This window comes from Hippopotamus amphibius, chromosome 16 (genome assembly GCF_030028045.1).
Source record: "Hippopotamus amphibius kiboko isolate mHipAmp2 chromosome 16, mHipAmp2.hap2, whole genome shotgun sequence".
Taxonomy (NCBI): domain Eukaryota; kingdom Metazoa; phylum Chordata; class Mammalia; order Artiodactyla; family Hippopotamidae; genus Hippopotamus; species Hippopotamus amphibius.
The window spans coordinates 57,789,078-57,809,653 of record NC_080201.1 but is presented as its reverse complement, the minus strand read 5'-3'; the positions used below and the strand labels follow the sequence as shown (position 1 = coordinate 57,809,653).

At 55.5% G+C, this 20,576-nt stretch overlaps 2 protein-coding genes across 2 annotated transcripts; one reads left to right on the top strand and one right to left on the bottom strand.

Moving 5' to 3' along the window:
• Positions 1-1,166: 1,166 nt before the first annotated feature.
• LOC130838721 (galactoside 2-alpha-L-fucosyltransferase SEC1-like) lies at positions 1,167-2,189 on the bottom strand. The gene is given in 3 exon segments (XM_057712197.1): positions 1,167-1,583; positions 1,585-2,009; positions 2,012-2,189. Coding segments are annotated over 3 exon segments (1,002 nt in total). The 5' UTR covers positions 2,172-2,189.
• Positions 2,190-9,282: 7,093 nt separating this feature from the next.
• NTN5 (netrin 5) lies at positions 9,283-15,961 on the top strand. The gene is made up of 6 exons (XM_057712196.1): positions 9,283-9,913; positions 12,863-13,051; positions 13,317-13,466; positions 13,902-13,955; positions 14,168-14,248; positions 15,597-15,961. The coding sequence occupies exons 1-6, from the start codon at positions 9,283-9,285 to the stop codon at positions 15,959-15,961; spliced, it is 1,470 nt and encodes a 489-aa protein (XP_057568179.1).
• The last annotated feature ends 4,615 nt before the right edge of the window (positions 15,962-20,576 follow it).

Below are 20,576 nucleotides of genomic sequence, written 5' to 3'. Positions count from 1 at the left end.
ACCCCACACCATGATGACACCATCAAGGACGTAAGAGAGTAAACTGGGGCCCAAAATGGCTCTGGGGAGCTACAATGTTACTAATACATGAAAGGAAAGGTGTTCACCCTCACAAGGAGGCCAGGAAATGGGAATTCAAATAAATAAGATACTTGGAAAGGGTTTTCAAACAGGAAAGAGATGTGACTGAAATGTTTTCTAAACCAGCACATCTACGTTTGGAGGAAATTTTAAGTGAACATAAATAATTATATGTTAAATTTTTTTAATATCCAAAAAGGAATAGTATGACAATAAAAATATTGGTTATCTCTATACTTTAAAATACACTGAACACAAGAAAACCAGTGTTGTAATCACTTAATCCAACTTTTGCCCATATTGGGGTTTCTCACAGTGGCATTAGGTCCTGGGGGCACAGGCAGTGCCAAGATGTCAGGTCACCCGTCCACACGGGTGACTGCTGACACAGCCATGGCAGGGTCTCCGTGGCCCTTGCCCCTCTGCGGTCAGTCTGCTGCTTTGATAACATATGGACTCTGGGAGTTTTTGCTGCTATGGGCCAAGGCCTTGTGTTGAGTCCTGCCACCACTGTGAGGCCCTCCCATGCTCCACCTTCACTTCTCGGGATTCCCCCTCCCTGCCAAGGGTATCTCCCTGAGATTCATCCTCTCAAACCCTGTTTTCCTTCACATTCTTTCATGATAAGGCCCCATTTAAACCCCAAGCCTGAATTCTTAGCTGCTGAAAACACCCAGCTCCTCTTTACTTGAGGGCAGGAAGAGCTTCATCGCCAAACCCTCCAAGGGGGCAAGTATCAAATATCTGGACTCCAAGCTCCTGGAGCTATAAAGGAGAGGGCAAAAATACATTTCCATTCGAAGCAGTCCAAATGTCCAAGGCACGCCAACCACATACATGTTACTGGCTAACACTTGCCACCTGTTTCCAAGGCACTACATGAACTTGCTGCATTCTCACAAGGAGCTGTGTTACGTTTGTTTTTCAGGTGGCACACTAAGGCACAGAGAGGTTAAGCCACTTATCCAGGGTCACCCAGCTGGGAAGCAGAGCAGCCTGGATTTAAACTCAGGCATCCAAGCCCATGTGCGGTGCCCCACACACTGCCGGTGGGCGTGGAGGGTGAGGCAGGGGCACGAGCGAGGCTAGGGGACATTCCCTCTGGCCTGCCCCAGCTCAGCTGCAATGCCTACCCATTCTGGGAGGAAGGCCACCTGGGGCTTAAAGATTAAGTAGAAGGGGGAGTTGGCCAGGTAGACGGCGTTCCCACCTGTGAGGCAGGTGGCCCAGATCCCAGAGGTGCCCACAGTGATGACGGTGTGGTTGCACTGTGTGAGCAGTGCAAAGTCCCTGGCGGGCGAGCCCTGCAGGCCATTGCCAGCAAACACCACGTCCCAGAGGGAGCTGTCAGTGTTCTGCTGGCACCAGGCCATGTCGTCGCGGGTGATCACGAAGAGCGGGCTGTGGTAGCGAGCCCGGAACCAGTCCAGGGCCTGCTCTAGGTATGGCTGGTCAGCCACCACGCCCTTCCACACGTTGGGCATGACTCGGACATAGTCCCCCCCGGCACACGTGGACCCCCACGAAGGTGGCCTGCTGGCCCCACGTGGCCTGCAGACCCCGCAGGAAATTCTGGGCCTCCTTGTGCACGTGGTCATGGAGGGTGAACTCCTGGAGAATCTCGGCGCGGAGGTGGTGGTAGAAGGTCCAGGAGCAGGGGTAGCCGGTGAGGCCCACGTACTCCCCCGGGATGTGGCGGTACTGCTCCTCCATCCAGTCGTTCAGGTGGTAGTTCTGCCAGGGGATCCGGCTGGCCGTGGAGTCGTGCAGGACGGGGAGGGTGATTCTGAAGATGGGGGCCAGTGTGCTGTGCCTCTGAGGCGGGATGAAGGCTGGTCGCCTGTTCATCTCGGCCAGGGCGTACAGGGTGGCGTACTCCCCCACCTGGTTCCCCAGGCGGCCTTTGGAGTTGATGGTGAACATGCCCCCTGGGGCAGGTGCCTGGGGAACAGGACCACTCGGCCCGGGTAGGCCCAGGGGGTGGGCACCAGGGCCAGGCGCCAGTGGCAGTGGAAAATGGTGGACAGTGCAAAGGTGACAAAGAGGAAGTAGATGGTGGACAAGGAAGGGCAAGCAGCCCAGGATTTCATGGTGGCTGCAGGGAGGAGAGACGACTTAATTCAGGAGGGCTGGCTGGGCGGGCATGAGTTCATTTGCTCACCCCCCCCAAACCATTCATTCATTTGCTCACTCAGCCCGTCTAGGCACGTCTAGTGGCCTCCACCGTGGAGGTCTTAGAGCACAGAGCCTGGACCCCTTTGGCCTGGGTCTAAATCCCAGCTCCACCCCTGACCAGTTTTGTGTGGCTTTAGTCAAGTTACTCCACCTCTCTGAACCCCAGTTTCCTTGCCCATTAAAAAGAGAGGACTAAGTCCAACCATTTGAAAGTGCCAATATTCAACCATAGTTTTCCTACACACACAGCCATTTCACACGGTCCAACCTAACAGAACCACCTCACCTGTAACATTTTTAGGACAGGGCCTAGCATATGGGAGGCACTCTGCAAGTCTTGCGAAACAAAGACTTCTAGTGTATTTACCACATGTATCCCTGGGAGCTCACGATCTATTAAGCCTGCATAGTACAGAGGCTCTGAACACAGACACTGAGGCCAGACAGCCCAGATTCACGTGTGGACTCTGCCTCCTGCTGGCTGGGCAACCCGGAGCAAGTTGTTTAACGCGCTGGAGCTCAGTCTTCTCTGTAAAATGGGGGTTAACCACAGCCCCCGCATGACCGGTGCCGGGAAGGGCCCCGCCACGCGAAGCGCCAAATGCCCCCTGCTCATGTCAGTGCACGTGGTGGATTCAGGCTGGCTGCAGTCTCTGATGCTCCTTCCCCTGACTCTGGGTGGGCCTGAGACGGCCTTGGCCAATCAACTATGGCAGAAGTGACGCTGTGCCACGTCTGGACCAGGACTTAAGGGTCTGCCAGCTCCCACCTCCCGCATCCGTAACATCTCTCTGTGCCGCCACCTCAAGCTGCCTAGATTTAGCTTTTAAATTTTAGTCTCTGATGAGCCCTTCTTCTTTCTTGTTGGTAAACACTTTACTGAGACAATATTCAAATACCATACAATTCTCTCATTGAAAGGGTACAATAGCTTTTAGTATATTCATGTACGTGGGCAACCATCACAATTAATTTTAGGAAAGTTTTATCACCCCAGAGAGAAACCCTGCACCCCTTAGCCATCCCCACCCCCAACCTTCCCACCCTCCCCGCCTCCTCCCTCCAACTAATCTACTGTCCATATCAATGGATTTACCTACTTTGCACATTGCATAATGAATGAATCACGCAGTAAGTGGCTCTTTGTGACTGGCTTCTTTCATTCAGTGTCCTATGTTCAAGGCTCACCCATGTTGCAGCATGTGTTAATATGTCATCAGCCGGATTCCCTCCAGCTCCTGCCGGGACTCCACTGGGCTCTGACGGCTCCATGAACCGCAGTTTCCCAGTCCTTGTAACGGGTGGATAATCCCTTCTTCAGGGGTTGCTTCTTTGTTAGTCCAGCTCTCCTCTAGTCTTTTCATGCTGGGTCTCCAGTGTGTCCTGACCCACTGTGTCCTCTCCCCTCCTCTGTTCCCCTGACCAGCCACCAGTGGTTTCCCTGTGGCTGCTGTAGTGCTTGCAGCTCTGGAGACCCCCAAGGCCCCTACAGAAGCCCTGGATTGCGTGGCCCCCACTCTTCCTCATTTGGCTTCCATCTCACCCCCTCCCAGCTCCCCATCTCCCCCTCCACTGGCCCCCTTACATGTCAGCAGGACTCTGTGGGCCTCGCCTCTGCTCTCTGCCTCCTCTTCCTCCTATATTCCAGGGTGCCTCACTTTATTAATCTGACCCTTTTGGGAAATCTGAACACTCTTGGGCCCTCCTCAAAGGTCTCACATTCAACGTAGGTTCCCAGTGAGGTGAGCTGGCTCTTACCACATGAGGACTAAGTATACATTATGCTCCCTCCCATAAGGGGTGCAAGAAGTGCCTTGTTCGCTGTTTTAGCTTCTAAAAAGCGAATTAAATCTGCTCGTTGGGCTCGTGACAACTTTGTCCCAATCCTTATCACACAGCCTGCCCAGCTCAGGTCCTGCCTGGGGTCCCACATGGAGAAGGACTCAAGCCTCCGCTTGTGGTCAGCTCATCCAGCTCAGCCAGAGCCCCAGGCAGGTCTCAAAGCCAGCAGGCAAGCTGAGTGGGGACTGGAGCCAGGGCTACTGGGGAGGGGAAATCCGCTCAGGACAGAGGTACCCACATCCTGGGGTCACCTCCACGGCGTGTAGCCCGTGCAGCTGCCCAGGGCCCCTGCTCTGCTCTAGCCATCTAGAAATTCTCCACACACAGAGCAAGGCAGCCCGGTTTTCATTTTGTTCTGGGCTCTGCAAATCAGGCAGCCAGCCAATCTGGCTGCCACCTCTGTCCTTGAGTCTCAAGAGCTCCCTCTCCTGGCCTCTCACCAGCCTGCACAACTGCAAAGCCACGGGAAATAATGAATCAAAGCTGATACTTCTGTGGTTCCTGACTCAAGCCAGGCACTGGTTTCAGCGCTCATATCCTGGTCCACAAACCCTTATCCACCATTTTCATGAAGGTTGGTGGCAAATGCCAACCTGAGTTGAACTCATTTGGGGACAAAACCTGAACCGTGTGGCTATTTATAGACTTGACTTGGAGTGAGTGCCTATGTGTTCTGCTTGCAGAAACAATAACGTCTGATTATGGGATGCTGCCCAGACCCCGCTGGGGGAGCTGTGTAATATGTAACCTGTGTACCCCATGATGGTGTCAAAACACAGGTTCTGCAGCATGTCGAGCCCACAGAGTTTCAGATATTAAATTGTACCTTCACCCACTTGGGCTTCATGATCCCCCATGAGGAAGGCACACTTTTATGCCGATTTAACAGGAGAGGAAACTGCAGCACAGATGGGTTAAGAAACTTGCTTTGGGTCCCACAGCTAGGGAAGAGGTGGAGCCTGGATTTGAAACCAGTGTGGGTCGGGAATCTGTGCTCCTAATTACTACCCTGGGTTTTTCCACTATGTCCTGAGAAGGGGGTACACAGACACACACCCTCAGTGCAGTTACTTGGGGGCTCTGACCTGCCCTGCCTTCTGGGACCTCTGTGATTTCTGCGTCACTGAGGTAGGGATGAAAGGTCTCTCTGGAAGCCCAGAGCTGGGTGTCCCACCCTGCTGAGCCCACCTCAGAGCTGTGGCCCTGGGAGGTCCTGCCTCCTTTTTGGGGTGCTGTGAGGGTAAAGGTGCCCCATCCCCCCAAAGTCTCCTCCTAAACTCGAGAGCGGTTTCCTCTCTGCTCTGGAGGCTTCTACCCCACACCTCAGGCCCCTTCAGGGGTGATAATGGCCTCAGGCAGCTCAGGCTATTAAAAGCAAAAGTGAGAAAGCAAGCATCCTTCCAGGGAACATTAGCTTAAGAACCTTGTAGTCCCTGGGGTGGGGGATAAAGTGAGACCTAAACCTTCTTCCTGAGTTTTCTCTGGCAGCAAAATTAACCTTTGCACTGGCCACTCCCTGAGCCTGCGTCTTCCTGCCCCGACGCCCACATGGGCGTCTTGCTCTCACCTCCTTCAGGTCTCAGCCCAAATGTCCCCTCTGAGCCCCGCCCCTGCAACTACTTCCCTACTTGCTTTTGCTCCAAAGCATTTGTCACCTTCCATCTTTCTCTAGAACAGAATGACATTACTTTTTTGTCGCAAGCTTGCTCTCTGGACTGTGAGCCTGACAAGGACGGGTTTCTCCCCGTGTTGACACGGTGGCTTCAGCACAGCGCCAGACACACAGCAGGAAGTCAGTGAGCACCAGCTGAATGCATTAGTGCAGCAAGTACCGTACCAGTTACCCTGTCCCTCACGCCCCCTGCCCGGGATCCCGTATGTCACCCTCCGATTTGGGGGTGTCTCTTTCTCTGATAGCTAACTCCTCATGGCTTAGGCTCAAATCCAATATCCCCATCCTGTCTTCTGCCTCCAGGGCTGCTCCTCCACTGCCATGCGTGAGGGTCACCCAGAACCAGAATCATAGATTGTCTTGGCTGTGTCCTCCCGTCCTGGACAGTGGGTCCCCAAATCCCTGTCGGGGTCGGGTCCAAGCTGTGCCACAATCAATGCACTCAAGGCCACAGCAGCAAATATGGTGGCCCATCCTCCCGAGGCCCTTGCTTTTCTCAGGGGGAAGTGACGAAAATGTTATTTTTCTAGTCAAAACCATCCGGATATATCATAGAGTTGAGGGCAAGACCTGCATGAAAATTTCACGACTAAAGTGTTGAGGCCTCACAGTAAACTGGCCATGGGGGAGGCTGCTTTGAGCTCTGCCCCATGGGGGTCCCGATTTCTCCCTCCCGGCCGCTAGAACCACTGAGGGCCTAGCTTTCGTATCTCCCCCATCACTCCCCCTCCCCCACCATCTTAGAAAGCAGCCCAAGTCTTCAGGTTTCCAGGTAGCTGGTGTGACCCTTCAAGCACTGATTTGTAGGGCTTGAAAGCGACTGGCCTTCACGCTCAGTTAACCCACAGCTGACAGAAGGTTCCAGAGGGCAGGAGGGGCTGGCTTGGGGTCACACAGCCAGAGGCCCACGTCCCACCTCAGTGTTAGCGGCCCGACACCGCCCCCTCCCCAGCAGGGCAGCCCCATCCGGACCGCAGCCACCACGCGGCAGGGCTGAGCCCCAGCCTGCCCTTAGGAGTCGCTGGGGCAGGGGCTGGGTGTGAGTGAAGCGCGGACCCCAGACCTGGGAAGGCCATCTGGCCACTGTCCCCTCTTACCTGCCTTGCGCCTCCTGGGCCAGCCTGCTTGGGGCTGTCCGGCTGTGGGCCCGTGGGGGGCGACGGCTCTCGTGTCCCACACAGTCCCAGGTGGCGTGGCTGCCAGAGGTCCCTGCGTGGAGAGTGTGGCTGCCTTGGCGAGGGGACTGGGGCGGGGTGGGGGGGGGCGGGGGTGGTGTTGGATTCTTAGGCTCTGCTCGGAGCTCCCGCCCAGAACCCCCACTAGCCTGAGGCCTGAGAACAGCCACTCTGCACTCACTCCCGAGAGCCCACGCTGGCCGCCAAGCTCCTGCGGGAGGGAAGGACTCAAGAACAGCTAACTGCAGAGGACAATCTCTTCCAGGGCACAGGTTTGAACGACAGGGGTGAAGGGCGGGGTGTGTGCAAAAGAAGCCAGGGAAAAGGAGCCTGGGTCCCAGATGGACCCCCACACCACCCAGGCAAGGGGCCTGACTCTGCATGTGGTGGAAACACAGCTAGACTCGTCTCCTTAAAGTAGGGGCCAGGGTGGGCTATAGTTCGCAGAAGGGGCAGGGACTGGGGGCCGGACATCTGGGCTCCCCAGTGGCAGGGACTGGCTTCCGGATCCCCCAGGAACTCCGGGGGACTCAACTTGGTTGTCCGGGGTACTAAGGGCCAGAAAGCTGTACCCCGTGAACCATCCAGGCAAGAGGGAAGAGGTGGGAGGTGGGGTGAGCTCCATAACAAGGCAGGTGCCGGGAAACGGGGGGAAATACCCAGTGTAAGAGCTCAAAATGGCGGGAGGGCGCAAGAGGCCATGCCCGTCATCTGGGGCGGGGGAGGCGGTCTCTGCACAGGGCAATTGCAGTGGGGACCCTGGGGGTTGTGACATCAGGCTGGGGAGGATGTGACCCCACCTGCATCCACTGGTGTCTGAGAGACTCCCAGGTGGGGCACGGGCCTGGGTCCAGATTCAGAGCCAGGGGCCTGGACAGCGGGGCCCAGGAGGGCTCCAAGGCCTCCAGACCTGAGTGAGCTCCTCATTAGGGGCTGCCAGCCCTGGATTGGGGCCGGGGGGTAGGCGCGGCAATTTCAGCACCAAGTCCATCCTGGATCCTACCATCCCCAGGGCTGGACTTCTGGCCCCCACAGACGCCCTGGCATCTGGCCCTGCCCTGTCCTGCCCTTCTTTCTCCTCCCTTAGCACCCGCCAACCCCAACATCTGTTCCCCCTTCTGCTCTGGGGACCTTGGGACCGGTGGGGAATGCGGGGGCTCTGATCCCTGGACCCTGAGGCCTAGGAAGGCAGTGTGTGTGTTGGAGGAGGGGCTGAGATTATCAGAAATGCAAGCCCAGGGTCCTCCCATCCTGAGTCCCAAGGGGAACCAGGGATCTGCCTTCCCAGTCCCAAAGGAATTCTGCACCCGCGTCCCAGCCCAGGCTTCCAGCCCCCAGGCATCCCCGTCCCCATCGCCATCGGGTTCCTTAGTGCAGTTCTCTGGGCTTTGCACCTGGGTGAGAAAGGGTTAAAGGCGGGTGGAGGCTGGGGGTGGGTGGCAGGGAGGCCTGGTTGTTTGGTGATAATCTCCCTCCGTGCCCTGGGTGTGGAGAACAAGGTTAGGGCCCCACGTGGGAAAGGGCCTCCACTCTGATCCCCAATCCCCAAGGGCCTGGCCTCTAGCTTCTGATCCCCTGGCCCAGCACCCCTGGTCCTCCCCCACCTCCTCCACCCCTCCCCCCAGGTCAGGTCTGCTGGACTGCCTGCGCTTCTCCTGCTCCGCAGGTGTCTCTGAGCCCTGCTGCCCACCTGTCTGTCTGTCCCAGCCCCCAGGCTCCCTGGGACCCAGTTCCCCCAGGCCCTGTGGACTGGTTGCCAGGCCGCCATCTTTCTGGGCCTCCTGGTCTCCCCTTGTGTCTGTCCTCTTTCCTCGTAGTTCCTTCTCCCTTCCTGGCCCTTGCCCTACACTTGCCTCTCCCCGCTCCCTCTCTGTCTTTGCTGTCTGTGCCTCTATCTGTCCCTTTCTCTATTTCTTTGTCACCGAGTCTTCATCTGTCTCTAACTCCCCCTCCCCTGCCCTGCCCCCCCTTTCTCCCCCTTGTCCCCTCTCTGGGTTTCCCCATCTGCCCCCCCTCCCTGCCCTCTCCCCAGGGCCCCCTGCCCCTCGACACTGACGGATAGCTCTGGGGTGTTAAGCTACGGATTAGTTCAGGCAAAATTCTCGATTTTGCTTGCGTTCTTTCCCCTTTGGGTTATGTAAACAGTAATTCTCCCCAGATGGAACTATTTTCCTCGCTCAGAAGCAGCCGGGAGGGGTCTGGGGCAGGGCTGGGGGTGGAATGCCGGGGTTCCTTAGGGAGCCTGGGGAGCGGGATGGAGGCTGACCCCGGAGGGCGGCCCGAGGCCCCCAGCCTGGCCACTCCTCTCCTCTCCAGGTGCTTGCCTCTGCCGGAACCATGCCTGTGACCTTTGCCCTCCTGCTCCTCCTGAGCCAGGCCAGCGCGGACCCATGCTACCACCCAGGGGGCCGCCCCCGCTTCTGCCTCCCACCAGTGACCCAGCTGGCCGGCATGGCTGCCTCCTGTCCCCAGGCCTGCATCCCCTCCCCAGGCACAGACCTCGGCCCCCAGGCCACCTGCAATGGCAGTCTGACCCTGGCCCTGGGAGGCTCCTTCCTCCTGACATCTGTCAGCCTGCGCTTCTGCACTGCAGGACCCCCAGCCCTGGTCCTGTCTGCCGCGTGGGCCACTGCAGGGCCCTGGAGATCACTGTGGCGCAGGCCCGCCTGGCCGGGGGCCTTGGGAGGCCCCGACAGGGTGACCTTCCGAGCCCCACCGGGCCCTAAGGCCAGCGTGGTGGCCAGTCACCTCCGTGTGGAGCTCGGGGGTCGGGCAGGGCTGGCAGCAGCAGGAGTGAGAGGCCGCTGCCAGTGCCACGGCCATGCAGCCCGCTGTGCTGCCCGCGACCGGCCGCCCCGCTGCCGCTGCCAACACCACACCACCGGCCCAGGGTGTGAGAGCTGCCGCCCATCCCACCGCGACTGGCCCTGGCGGCCCGCCACGCCCCGGCACCCACACCCTTGCTTGCGTGAGTCCTGGGCCCGCCCTCACCCTCCAGCCAGCCCCACGGCTCCAGGAGCTGGGCCCTTCTCCCTAAGGGGAGGATGTTCTCTCCCTCCCCAGAGCTGCCTGCTCCTTGCTTCTCCCCACACTGGCCTCCAGCCAGGCCCCTCTTCGCTCCCCCCCACCCATCTGCCCCCATTTCTGCTGCCCCCGGACTTCCAGCTGCTTACATGCCCATTAGAGGGCTCCAGCGTCTCCCTGACACTCGGTCATGGTGATGGTGATAAAGATAACATTTCCTGAGTGCCCAGCCCGGGCCCTGGCTTGGTGCAGGCACTCAGGTGGTATTTACGGAGTGACTGTAGGAGAACAAGGAAGCTGGACGTTTTTGGACTCATCAAATCAACCACAGCAAGGAAGGATTTATCCATTAGACATATACTTATCCACTACCTACTATGTGCCAGGCAGATACTGCATCAGGCCCATTTTACAGATGAGGAGACTGAGGCTAGAACTGGGAAGTCCCTTGCACAAGGACATGCAGCCACTAAGTGGCAAGGCTGAAATCTGAGCTCGGGAGGATAAGCCCAAGAGTCTTAGCTTGTCCTTGCCAGCCCCCTGTATGTGCTGTCACACCTGATGTTCTAGGGCGGCAGACAGGGGCATGGCCTCAGCAGCCAGACAGACTACTTGGGCTCAAATCCCAGTTCCTCTGCTTCCTGGCTGTGTGACCCTCCAACAAGTGACTAAACCTCTCTGTGCCTCCATTTCCTCACCTGTTACGCGAGGATAGTAACAGCCCTTCCTTTACAGGCTGTAGTGAAATTCAATACATTAATATACCTAAAATCCTTAAGAGTAAAGCCTGATACAGGACCTGGCATGGAAGAAAAGCTATCTGATTCCACCAATGTTACCACTGCCCAGATGAGGAGGGTGAGGCTCAAGGGGACATGTCACTTGCCCTATGTCTCACTGCCAGCAAGGGTACTGCTGGGACTGGACTCAGAGAAGCCTTCCTAGAGGCTGAGGCATCCAGCAGCCTTCCAGCTGGACTGGCGCTCCCCACACCCTACTCAATGCCCTACCTGCTCCACAGGGTTTCCAGACTGGCCTCCAGAGTCTGGCCCCTTCCCCATCCCTCCAGCAGCTCCCCTCAGAGACAGCCCTCCTCACCCCACCTGCAGCCTGCAGCCTTGCTAGAGGGTCTGAGTGTGTTACAGGGCCCTGCTAACTCCATTTCGTGGACAGATACACACCACACGCACACACACGCACGCACGCACGCAGCCCCACCCTCCATTCTCTCACTCTCACTTGCTCTCCTGTCCCCTGGACCTCCCTCTCCTCCACCTGCTACATTCTCTGCCCCTCTCCCCGTCTATGTCTTCCTGCGATGTCAAGTGGACTAACTTACAGACCATCCCATTGTCACGAGCTCCCCACTCTGTCCTCATCACACTAGGGTCCCTTTTGACCCTCTGCTCTCATCATCCCAGGCCTCTGTCCAGTTGGCCTATTCCCACCCATAAGATCTGATGCCCCTGAGGGGGAGTGAGGGTGGGGTGGGGTCCATCCTGGGTGTGGACAGGGCCAGGGAGCTGGGGAGGCTGTCCCTCTGTGGATTACCACATCCCCCAGGCTCGCTGGGCAGCCTACCCTCTGAACCTGGGTAAGAGACCAACAGTGCTGTGATGGAGAAGGGTCTGGGTGGACAGGGTGAGACTAACACCTGTGGCAGAGCTGTGGGTTTTGCAGACACAGTGGCCTGAACCCCTCCCCGCATCCAAGTTTTCTAGAAGGGAGTGAGGTGAAGCGACCACTCTCGGGTCAGAAAGAATCCAAAGCCCGACTCTACTCACTGATAATCTCAAGAGCACTGCCATCCCTAATGCCTACAAAAACCCTTGAGAGAGGTACTGAGATCCCCACTGGATGGGAAAAAACCGAGGCTAGAGAGGCGGAGTCATTTCCCCAAGAACACACAGTCTCAGCAACCTGACCTTCCCACTACTCCTTGGAGCCCTCAGGACCTGTCAGTCCAGGCCTCTCAAACCTCCTGGAGTCAAAAACTCCTTACACCATTCCAAAGAGTGGTCCACGAACCCCCTGCATCAGCATCTCACTTTGAGATACTTGCTAGACATACAGGCCCCTGGACCCACAGAAGCCCTGGGATGGGCCCCAGAATCTGTGTTGCTCTTTTTAAACATTTCCCCCGTAATCTGGACAAGTGGTAAGGTTTGAGAGCCACTGCCTTTGAAAATCTGATCAACACTCCCCAGCAAAATGTACGTGGTAAGAGGTCCTCAGGGGAGCTGTGTGAGAAGCACTGGAGTGATCCTGGGTTCCAATCCTGCCTCTGACCACCCCACAGCTGTGTTTCTTTGGGCACGTGACCTCCCCTCTCTGCCTCAGTGTTCACATCTGTAAAAAGGGATGATGACACCCCCAGACTCAGAGCTGCTGGGAGAAGGAAACATGCCAAGCACTCAGCACGTGGCACCTGACACGTGGATGCTCTAAACGGGGAAGGGCATGCTCTGTGTCAGGTACTGAGTTAAGTAAGCACTTTATATGTAGGTGGTTGCATTTCAACGTCATGAAGCAGACACTATAAATGTCATTTTACAGCAAAGGAGACTGAGCTACAGAAAGGAGACGTCTCTTGCCCATGGAAACAGTGAGACACTTACACGCGGGGGTCTGACTCCACAGCCCTTGCCCGGAGCTGCCACCCCTCTTTACACCCCCTGGTCTCACACAGACATCCAGCATGTTTATCAGTCCCCTCGGGTTCACCCGGCTCCAGGCCAGTGCACCCATTTTAAAGGCAACAATGAAGAGCCTCTAGGACCCAGACTTACCCTGGGACCGCCAGGCAGTGTCTTTCCTGAGGGCAGCAGGGAGAAAGCTGGGAAAGGGGAACAGAAAGCCGGCCTGACGTGCCCTCACTCCATCCTGCTCCTAGCCTGCTCCTGCAACCAGCACGCACGACGCTGCAGGTTCAACTCTGAGCTGTTCAGGCTGTCGGGCGGCCGGAGTGGGGGTGTGTGTGAGCGGTGCCGCCACCACACAGCCGGGCGGCACTGCCACTACTGCCAGCCGGGGTTCTGGAGGGACCCCAGCCAGCCTATCAACAGCCGCAAGGCCTGCAGGGGTGAGTGCAGCCTGAAGCCTAGCCGAGAGAGGGGAAGGAGGCAGGCAGGTCTGAGGGAGGGCAGCGGGGCCTGGGGCCTGATCTATTGGGCCTGAGGGAGGAGGGGGCCGAGGACCAGGAGACCAGGGTCTGAGGTAGGAGGAGCTGGGGCCTGGCTTCCTGGGTCTGAGGGAGGAATGGCCAGGGAATTCCAGTCTCCTCAATCCTTGAGGAGGAAGAGGCTGGGAGCCCGCACCCCACACCCCCAGTTCCTCTTCTCATGTAGCCTGCCAGTGCCATCCTATTGGGGCGACAGGTGGTACCTGCAACCAGACCAGTGGGCAGTGCTCCTGCAAGTTAGGGGTCACTGGCCTGACGTGCAACCGCTGTGGTCCCGGCTACCAGCAGAGCCGCTCCCCCAGGATGCCCTGCCAGCGTGAGTCCTGAGGGACAGGGGACAGGGCCACGAGTCCAAAGCGGGGCGGGAAGGAGACATCCTACATCTCCAGGGCCAAGTCTGCTGAGGACCAGGTCCCTGGGAGACAGAAGCTAGAGAGTGGAGGCCAGACTCTGAGTCCTTGGCAAGGTGGAGACTGAACAGTCCAGTCTCCTCCATCCTGCAGACAAAGAGGCTGGGAGTCTGGATTCCTGGGTCTGAGGGAGGAGGGGGCTGGGGACCTGAAATCCTGAGTCTTAAGAGAGTGGCTAGGGACCAGGACTCCAGGTCCTGGGGGAGAAAGGCAAAGTGTGTTTCCACTCTTGGGCCTCAAGGCAATAGACATTTGGGGTCTGGATGCCTGGCTTCCTCAGGGGAAGCAGGGTGTTGATGGGAGGCGCTCAGAGGCCCTATTTCTCCTCTGCTCTCTCACAGGAATTCCAGAGGCAACAACCACCCTTGCTACAACCCCTCATGCTTACAGCTCTGGTAAGACAGGCCAGCCTAGAAATCCCTGGCGGCAAGAGGGATCAGGGATGGGCTTACTGGGCCGCCAGGTGGGGATCCAGGTCCACTGAGCCCAGTCCCATGGGTTCAGGCACCCCAGCTGTTCCTCAAGATGGAATGTGGGGGATGGGCAGGGGCAGAATGCTGTAGTCCAGGCCTCAGGAGCCCACTGCAGACAGCCTGACCCTCCCCAGACCCTCAGTGTCAAAACTACTGCAATATCTCGGACACCAGGGTACACATGAGCCTTCGGAGGTACTGCCAGCAGGACTACGGTGAGTGCTGGGGAGGAAAAGGGCCAGTGGCTGGACAGGTGCTCTGATCTGCGTCCAAGCCACCCTCTTCTCTGGCCTTCAGTTTCTTCATCTTAAATGGGAAGGGGTGTTGGACTCTAAATGGCCTTTAAATGGCCTTTCCTGCTCTGTAACCTAACAGGACAGCAGACAGTGGGCGGAAGGTGCAGTGGTGGGGGCGGGGGGGTGGGTGGGTGGGTCCCTACCTTTCTAGGGCTCCTCTCTCTCCATATTCTTGGCCTTGCAGAGTTTCACATCTCTTTCAGCCTGACATCTCTGAGGGAGGGCAGTGGCCTCCTGAGGATGGAAGGAGAAAGGGGAACTGGTTGAATGAAGGGGACCCTTGCACTGTCTTGTCTGTCTCAAACCCTTTGCCTCCCTTTGGGTCGGAGATATCAGAGCTATAGCCCACTCCCACAGACTCACCCCACAGTTCCTTAATCCATCAGTCCATACCAGGCCCCTGATCCCAGGGCCTATGACCTCAGATCATTCAGCTCTCTTGGACATGCGGGAGTTTAGCCCAGCCCCAGTTACTTCCCTCAATGGTACAGGATCCCAGATGTCTCCTCTCTGAGGTTCATCATCTGGCCACTAGTGTCCTTGAACTTCAAAGGTGGAGGCCTCTCCCCCTACCTCCCAGGGATCTTCTGCCCCATAGACCCAGCTTGCTCACCAGAGTCCTGCTCCCAACACGTCTCACCTCACCCCCTCAGAAAGGACATTTCTCTGAATCACCACTAATATGACCTCGACCCTCGGCTTCCAAGGACTGACCTCTTTCTGGCCCCCAAATTAATCCTAAATGCAGATCTCTCCCACAGCAAAACCCCTGTTTTCCAAGGGCTCCATCTGCTCCTAATACCTTCTGACTCCTTGGCATTAGAGACCTGGACCTGCCTCTTTGGCTGTGTTTCCAGCTCCACCCACCGCAGGGTCCTCCTGGGACCTCCAACCCTTTAAGTAATTCCTGTACCCGCTGCTTCTAAGATGACCCCCAAAGCACCCCATCTGGCATATTTCTGGTGGGCCACCTGGGTTCCTCGCCCTGTCTGGCCTCCTGTCCACAGGGCCCCTCCTCCCCGCCCAATCACAATCCTGTGATCCAACCTCACACTGCCTAAGCCCCACCATCCTTTCTTTGAGGAAGCATCTCCTTAGAAAGACCTCACTCCTCACAGCACTGGGCCAGACCCCCAGACCTCGCATCCTCAAAGGTTCAAGGTCTCTCTCCATCCTGATGCGATCCCGGGCCCCTCCCCACCAGGACGGACCCCACGGGATCCGGAGGCTCCCCACGCCCCAGACCTGACATCTCCCCTCCCCGCAGTGCTCCGCGCGCAGGTGGTGGCGTCGGAGGCGGCAGGCCCGGCGTGGCAGCGGCTCACCGTGCGCGTGCTGGCCGTATACAAGCAGCGAGCGCGGCCTGTGCGCCTCGGCGGCCAGGACGCCTGGGTGCCCCACGCCGACCTGGCCTGCGGCTGCCTGCACCTGCAGCCCGCCACCCACTACCTGCTGCTGGGCAGCGCGGCCGGCGGCCCCGACCCCGCGCGCCTCGTCCTCGACCGCCACGGCCTCGCGCTGCCCTGGAGGCCGCGCTGGGCCCGGCCGCTGCGGCGGCTGCAGCAAGAGGAGCGCGCCGGGGGCTGCCGCGGCCTGCGGCCTTCGACTCCCAGTCCTGAACCCAGGATCTAGAGCCGGAGGTCGACCGCCTCGAACGCCAACGAAAAAACTGGAAGCAACCGCGAGAGGAGCTTTCTACCTCGACGGGGCGTCCCTCAGCGAGCCAGTCAGACGCCGCGCCCCTCAGCCAGCCAATCAGACGCCGTGGAGCCCCTGACGTCACTTGCGTGCGCCGGCACCCAGAAGGCATGAAGGGACTTTTAACTAAAGCCAGGAAAAATCTTGGTCTCTGGCTAGGACCCCTGACCTGTGACCTGTGCAGCTAGTTCACTCAATAAAGCCTCAACTCTTGGGGAATGTCAGCTGTTGACCCCTGATCTGTGCTGGGAGGGTCTCTGAGGGGCAAATGAAGAAGGCCATGAGGAAATCTGTGGAGTCGAATATGGCTACAAGTCTCCTACAGAATGGCCAATCCAGTGAAAAAGCTGGTAGACGTCACTGGGTGCTAGTCAGATTTACGTTGCCTGACGATTGGTTAAAGCCAGTGGGGGGGGGCGTGGCTAGAAAAGGCGGGAAATACACCTGAGGAAAGCACAGCAGTGTCAGAGTCCAGAAAGTTCCAGATTGAGAAACACTTGGTTCCCGATGGTCCCAGGATTGGTCTCCGAGAAAAGAATAATGGAACTTTGAGTGAATATCTGAAGAGGGTTCTGACAGGTTCACCTGGTCTTGAAGCACAGCCTGAACCCTTTCCTGAGGGGATAGCCAATTGGGAGCCACAGTGTGGTGTGACATCACTTGGTGCTAAGCAGAATTCGATTCCACCCAAGAGTTGGGTACCTACAGGCCAGAGGGGTGGGGTTAAAAATGTAGGAAGCAGTAAGTACTACGAAATGGAAGACCGTCAGGGCCTATGATCACCCTGGCCCCTGCTTTCACAATCAACAGCAAAATTTCGAATTTGAGTGACTTTTGTAGGAGAGACAGTGAGCAAGTACTTTGAGGGAATCTCAGACGAAGGGATAAAACTTAAGGTCCATTGGGGCCTAGAGAGCAATCTATTCTTTCCCAGAGAGAAAAAGCAGGCCTCTTAGCCAATGGGGAGTCAGGCTGGGCCCTGATGTCATTGGAGGCTGGCAGAGAGAACCGGCCATCCCGCCCATGTTCTGGGTGTGCTCCTGAGGAGACTGAAAAAAGGCAGGAAATAGCCCTCAGGAGGTGACTGATCCCCAAGCTACCAATACTTTACAAGCTGGAGGCTTGCCTTTGGCCTCCAGCTGGGCCCTGGGTGCGGGCATATCTGAAGCAGAAGTTAGGAGTCTTTAAGGGGTTTTCTAAGAAGAGTTCTCGGTTTCAGAAAAGTTCTAGATTCCTTATCTTGCTCTCTCCATCCTTTTTTGAAATCAATTCAGTCGGGCACCCACCCCACTACTTCACCCTCACATCTACTTGCAGCTTTAACAATATATTGGCCAGCTATCTTACCAGCAAAAGTGAGTTTATTAGGGACTAGCAGAGAAATCACAATTGGCGATATGCAAAGATTAGTGACCATAAGCAAATACAGAGAACAAGCGAGGGGAACTTGCTTTTACAGGGAAAAGAGGAAAGCTGGGCGGGGCTGTAATAACCAAAGGGTCCATTGGAGGAAACTGGGAGTCCAAAGTATGGAGGCGTCTCATTGGTTGGCCTGCTACAGTCTGATTGGCTGAGCTGCTCTGGATGGAGAGTTTTCTTCCTTCTGGATGGTAACCTAGAGGCACCTTCCTATCAGAGATGTGGGTTTACCTCTCTCCTGTTAATTGAGGTCGCCTGGCGGGACCTGAGAGGGCCCCCTACAGGCCTGTCCTAACTCTAACTCTACCTGAGGTTTCTTCAGTTACACGTACTAAATACGTTCATAATTCAGGCATTTTCACCATTTCCACTGCTGCCAGCTTGGTCCAAGACATCACCACTCTGCCTGGACTACAGGTAGTCTCCACACTGGTCTCTCCACTACCCTCTTAGAGTCTTCTTCACAGAAAAGTTAGGATAATGGCTTAAAACCTGAGTCAGACCACACTATAACTATGCTCAAAATTCTTGATTGACTTCCCATCTTTCTCAGAATAAGATCCAAAGTCCCTGCCCTGCCCTACAAAGCCTTACTTGATCCACTCCCACCCCATACCTGACCTCACCTCTTAGAACTCTCCCTCATTCACCCCTCTGGAGCTACACTGGCCTCCTTCCTGTCCCTTTAAAAACCAACCATACTCTGCTTCAGGACCTCTGCACTTGCCCTTCTCTCTTCGTGGGACACACTGCCTTGAATAGCAGCAAGCTAATTCCTGTACTTCATTAAAGACTTCCATTAGTCAAATTAGGATAGCTCTGTTGGCTTGACACAATGAAAGTTGATTTCTTTCTCATATACCTGTTCCATGCAAGTCAGCAAGGCATGGTTTTCCACGCAGTCATTGAAGGACCCAGGCTGAGAGGCATCCATCACCTTGTCATTGCACCAGCTGCAAACCATGGCATCTTTGATCACTGGGGCAGGGTGGGGGCAGAGACAGACAGAGAGGAAGCCCTGAATGGTCCCACACAAGAAATAGATGCTTTGGCCCAGGAACTGTTCTAGCCCTTTCAGTCAGTCACAGCTCATTGGTCAGGATTACTCGCATGGTTCCACCAAATTGCACAAAGGTAGGAAAGCAGATTTCTCTTATGTGCCCAGTAGGAGAGAAGAATCAGTATATTAGTTTGCTATTGTTGCCATAACAAATCAATACAAATTCAGCTGCTAAAACAGCACAAATTTATTCTATGGCAATTCTAGAGGTCCAAAGCCCAACATGGATTTTACTGGGCTCAAATCAAGGTGTCAACAAGGCTGCATTCCTTCTGGAACCTCTAGGGAAGAATGTTTCCTTTACATGCCCTGCTTCTAGAGGGCACTTGCGTTCCTTGGCTCATGACCTCCTCCTCTATCTTCAAAGCCAATTATGATAAATCAAGTCCCTTTCACACTTCAAGTTTCTCCTGCCTCCTCTCCTTCTCTTTCTCCTCCTCCTCCTCTTCCTTTTCCTCCTCCTCCTTCTTTTTCTTCTTCCTCTTTTTTTTTTTTTAATTTTTCTCCTGCCTCTTCTCCTGTCCTCACATCTTTTTCTCCTCACAGCCTGGAAAGTTTCTCTGCTTTTAAAGGCCCACGTGATTAGATGGGGCCCACCCAGATAATCTAGAATAGTCTCCCCACCTCAGGGACCTTAACCTTAATCATATCTGCAAAGTACCTCTTGTCACATAAGGTGACAGAGTCACTGGTTCCAAGGATTAGAATGTGGACATCTTTGGAGGTTATTACTATGCCTACCACCACTAGATATGGGTGAGCACTAGAACTTTCCACCACAAATTTCTGCTAAAATATCAGAGCATTAGAGAAAACTTCCCTGAAATCCCTAACTAAATAGAAGCTGCCTCCAATCACTCTCATTCTTTTGTCCTGCTTTATTTTTCTTTTTAGCACATATCTTTTTAGCACCTGATATAGTAAATGTTCGTCTATTGTTTACTATTTTTCTGTCTCTTCCACTAGAACATGAGCTCCATGGGAGCAAGGGTTTTGTATTCCCTGCATCGAAACGGTATATGACATGTAGTATATGCTCAGTAAATACTGGTTGAAAGACTGGTCAATGAATCGTCTATCTTGCAGCCCAACTGAACCTGAAGTGATACCTCAAGCATCTGAATTATTAGGAGTCATAGTAAACGCCAAATAACAGTGGCTTAAACAAAATAGAAATTTATTTCTCTCTTGCACAAAAGAGGTCTGGAGGTAGTCAAACCACCAGGAACCTTGTTTCTTTCCCCTTCATCATCCTTAGAAGGTCCTTGTCTTCATGGTCCAAGGTGGCAGCTAGTGCTACAGCCAGCACATCTAGATCCGTGCAGCAGGATGGAGGCAGGCGAAGAGAAAAGACCAAAAGCTCCACACAGCTGACTTACCATGTTTTCCAAAACCTGCTACACAATCCCTCTGTTCTCATCTCATTGGCCAGATTTTAGTCACATGACTGCACCTAACTGCAAGAGAGAATGCAAATATAGCCTTTAATGTGGGGCTGTCCAAGACCCATCTAAATAGGATATTTTGATGTCAAGGAAAGAGAAGAGAAAGGATATTTGGGAAAATTAATGGGCCCAGCTTAATGCCAGGCCCTCAGCCAATCAGAACCCAGAGTATGCTATGATGTCATGGGGTGCTAGGCTGAGCAGTGCTCTTTCCAGAAAAAGAGCAGCTGAAATTGGAAGTAGATGATGTATGGCCATGACCTTTCATCCTACCTCCTGCTGCCCTGAACTTGGATTTGCGGCTATTTCGTTCGATGCTGCAACCCGAGCCGCTAGGACATAATAAGTACTCAACAAAGAATAAATGGGCAGGTCCGACTATTATACCCATTATACAGATGAAGAAATTGAGGCTCCCAGAGGGACTTCACCTTGAGATGAGGGCAGGGATTCAAACCCACCTGTGTTTGTGTTTGGCTAGAATGCTTAACCACCTCTTCAATAAAGAAACAGAATGAGAGAGGCGAGAAGACTTAGCAACCATCACACAGCAAGTAGCTGGCATTCGAACTTAGTTCTCCAGGGCTGAGCTATCCAGTCAGTGCCACTGCCACATTGGTGGTTG

Bases quoted from the DNA above. Each gene is read 5' to 3' on its own strand.
- NTN5 (XM_057712196.1), top strand. From the start codon at position 9,283: ATGCCTGTGACCTTTGCCCTCCTGCTCCTCCTGAGCCAGGCCAGCGCG. The intron at 9,914-12,862 runs GTGAGTCCTGGG...TCCTGCTCCTAG, and splicing joins GCACCCACACCCTTGCTTGC to CCTGCTCCTGCAACCAGCAC. The intron at 14,249-15,596 runs GTGAGTGCTGGG...CCCTCCCCGCAG, and splicing joins GTACTGCCAGCAGGACTACG to TGCTCCGCGCGCAGGTGGTG.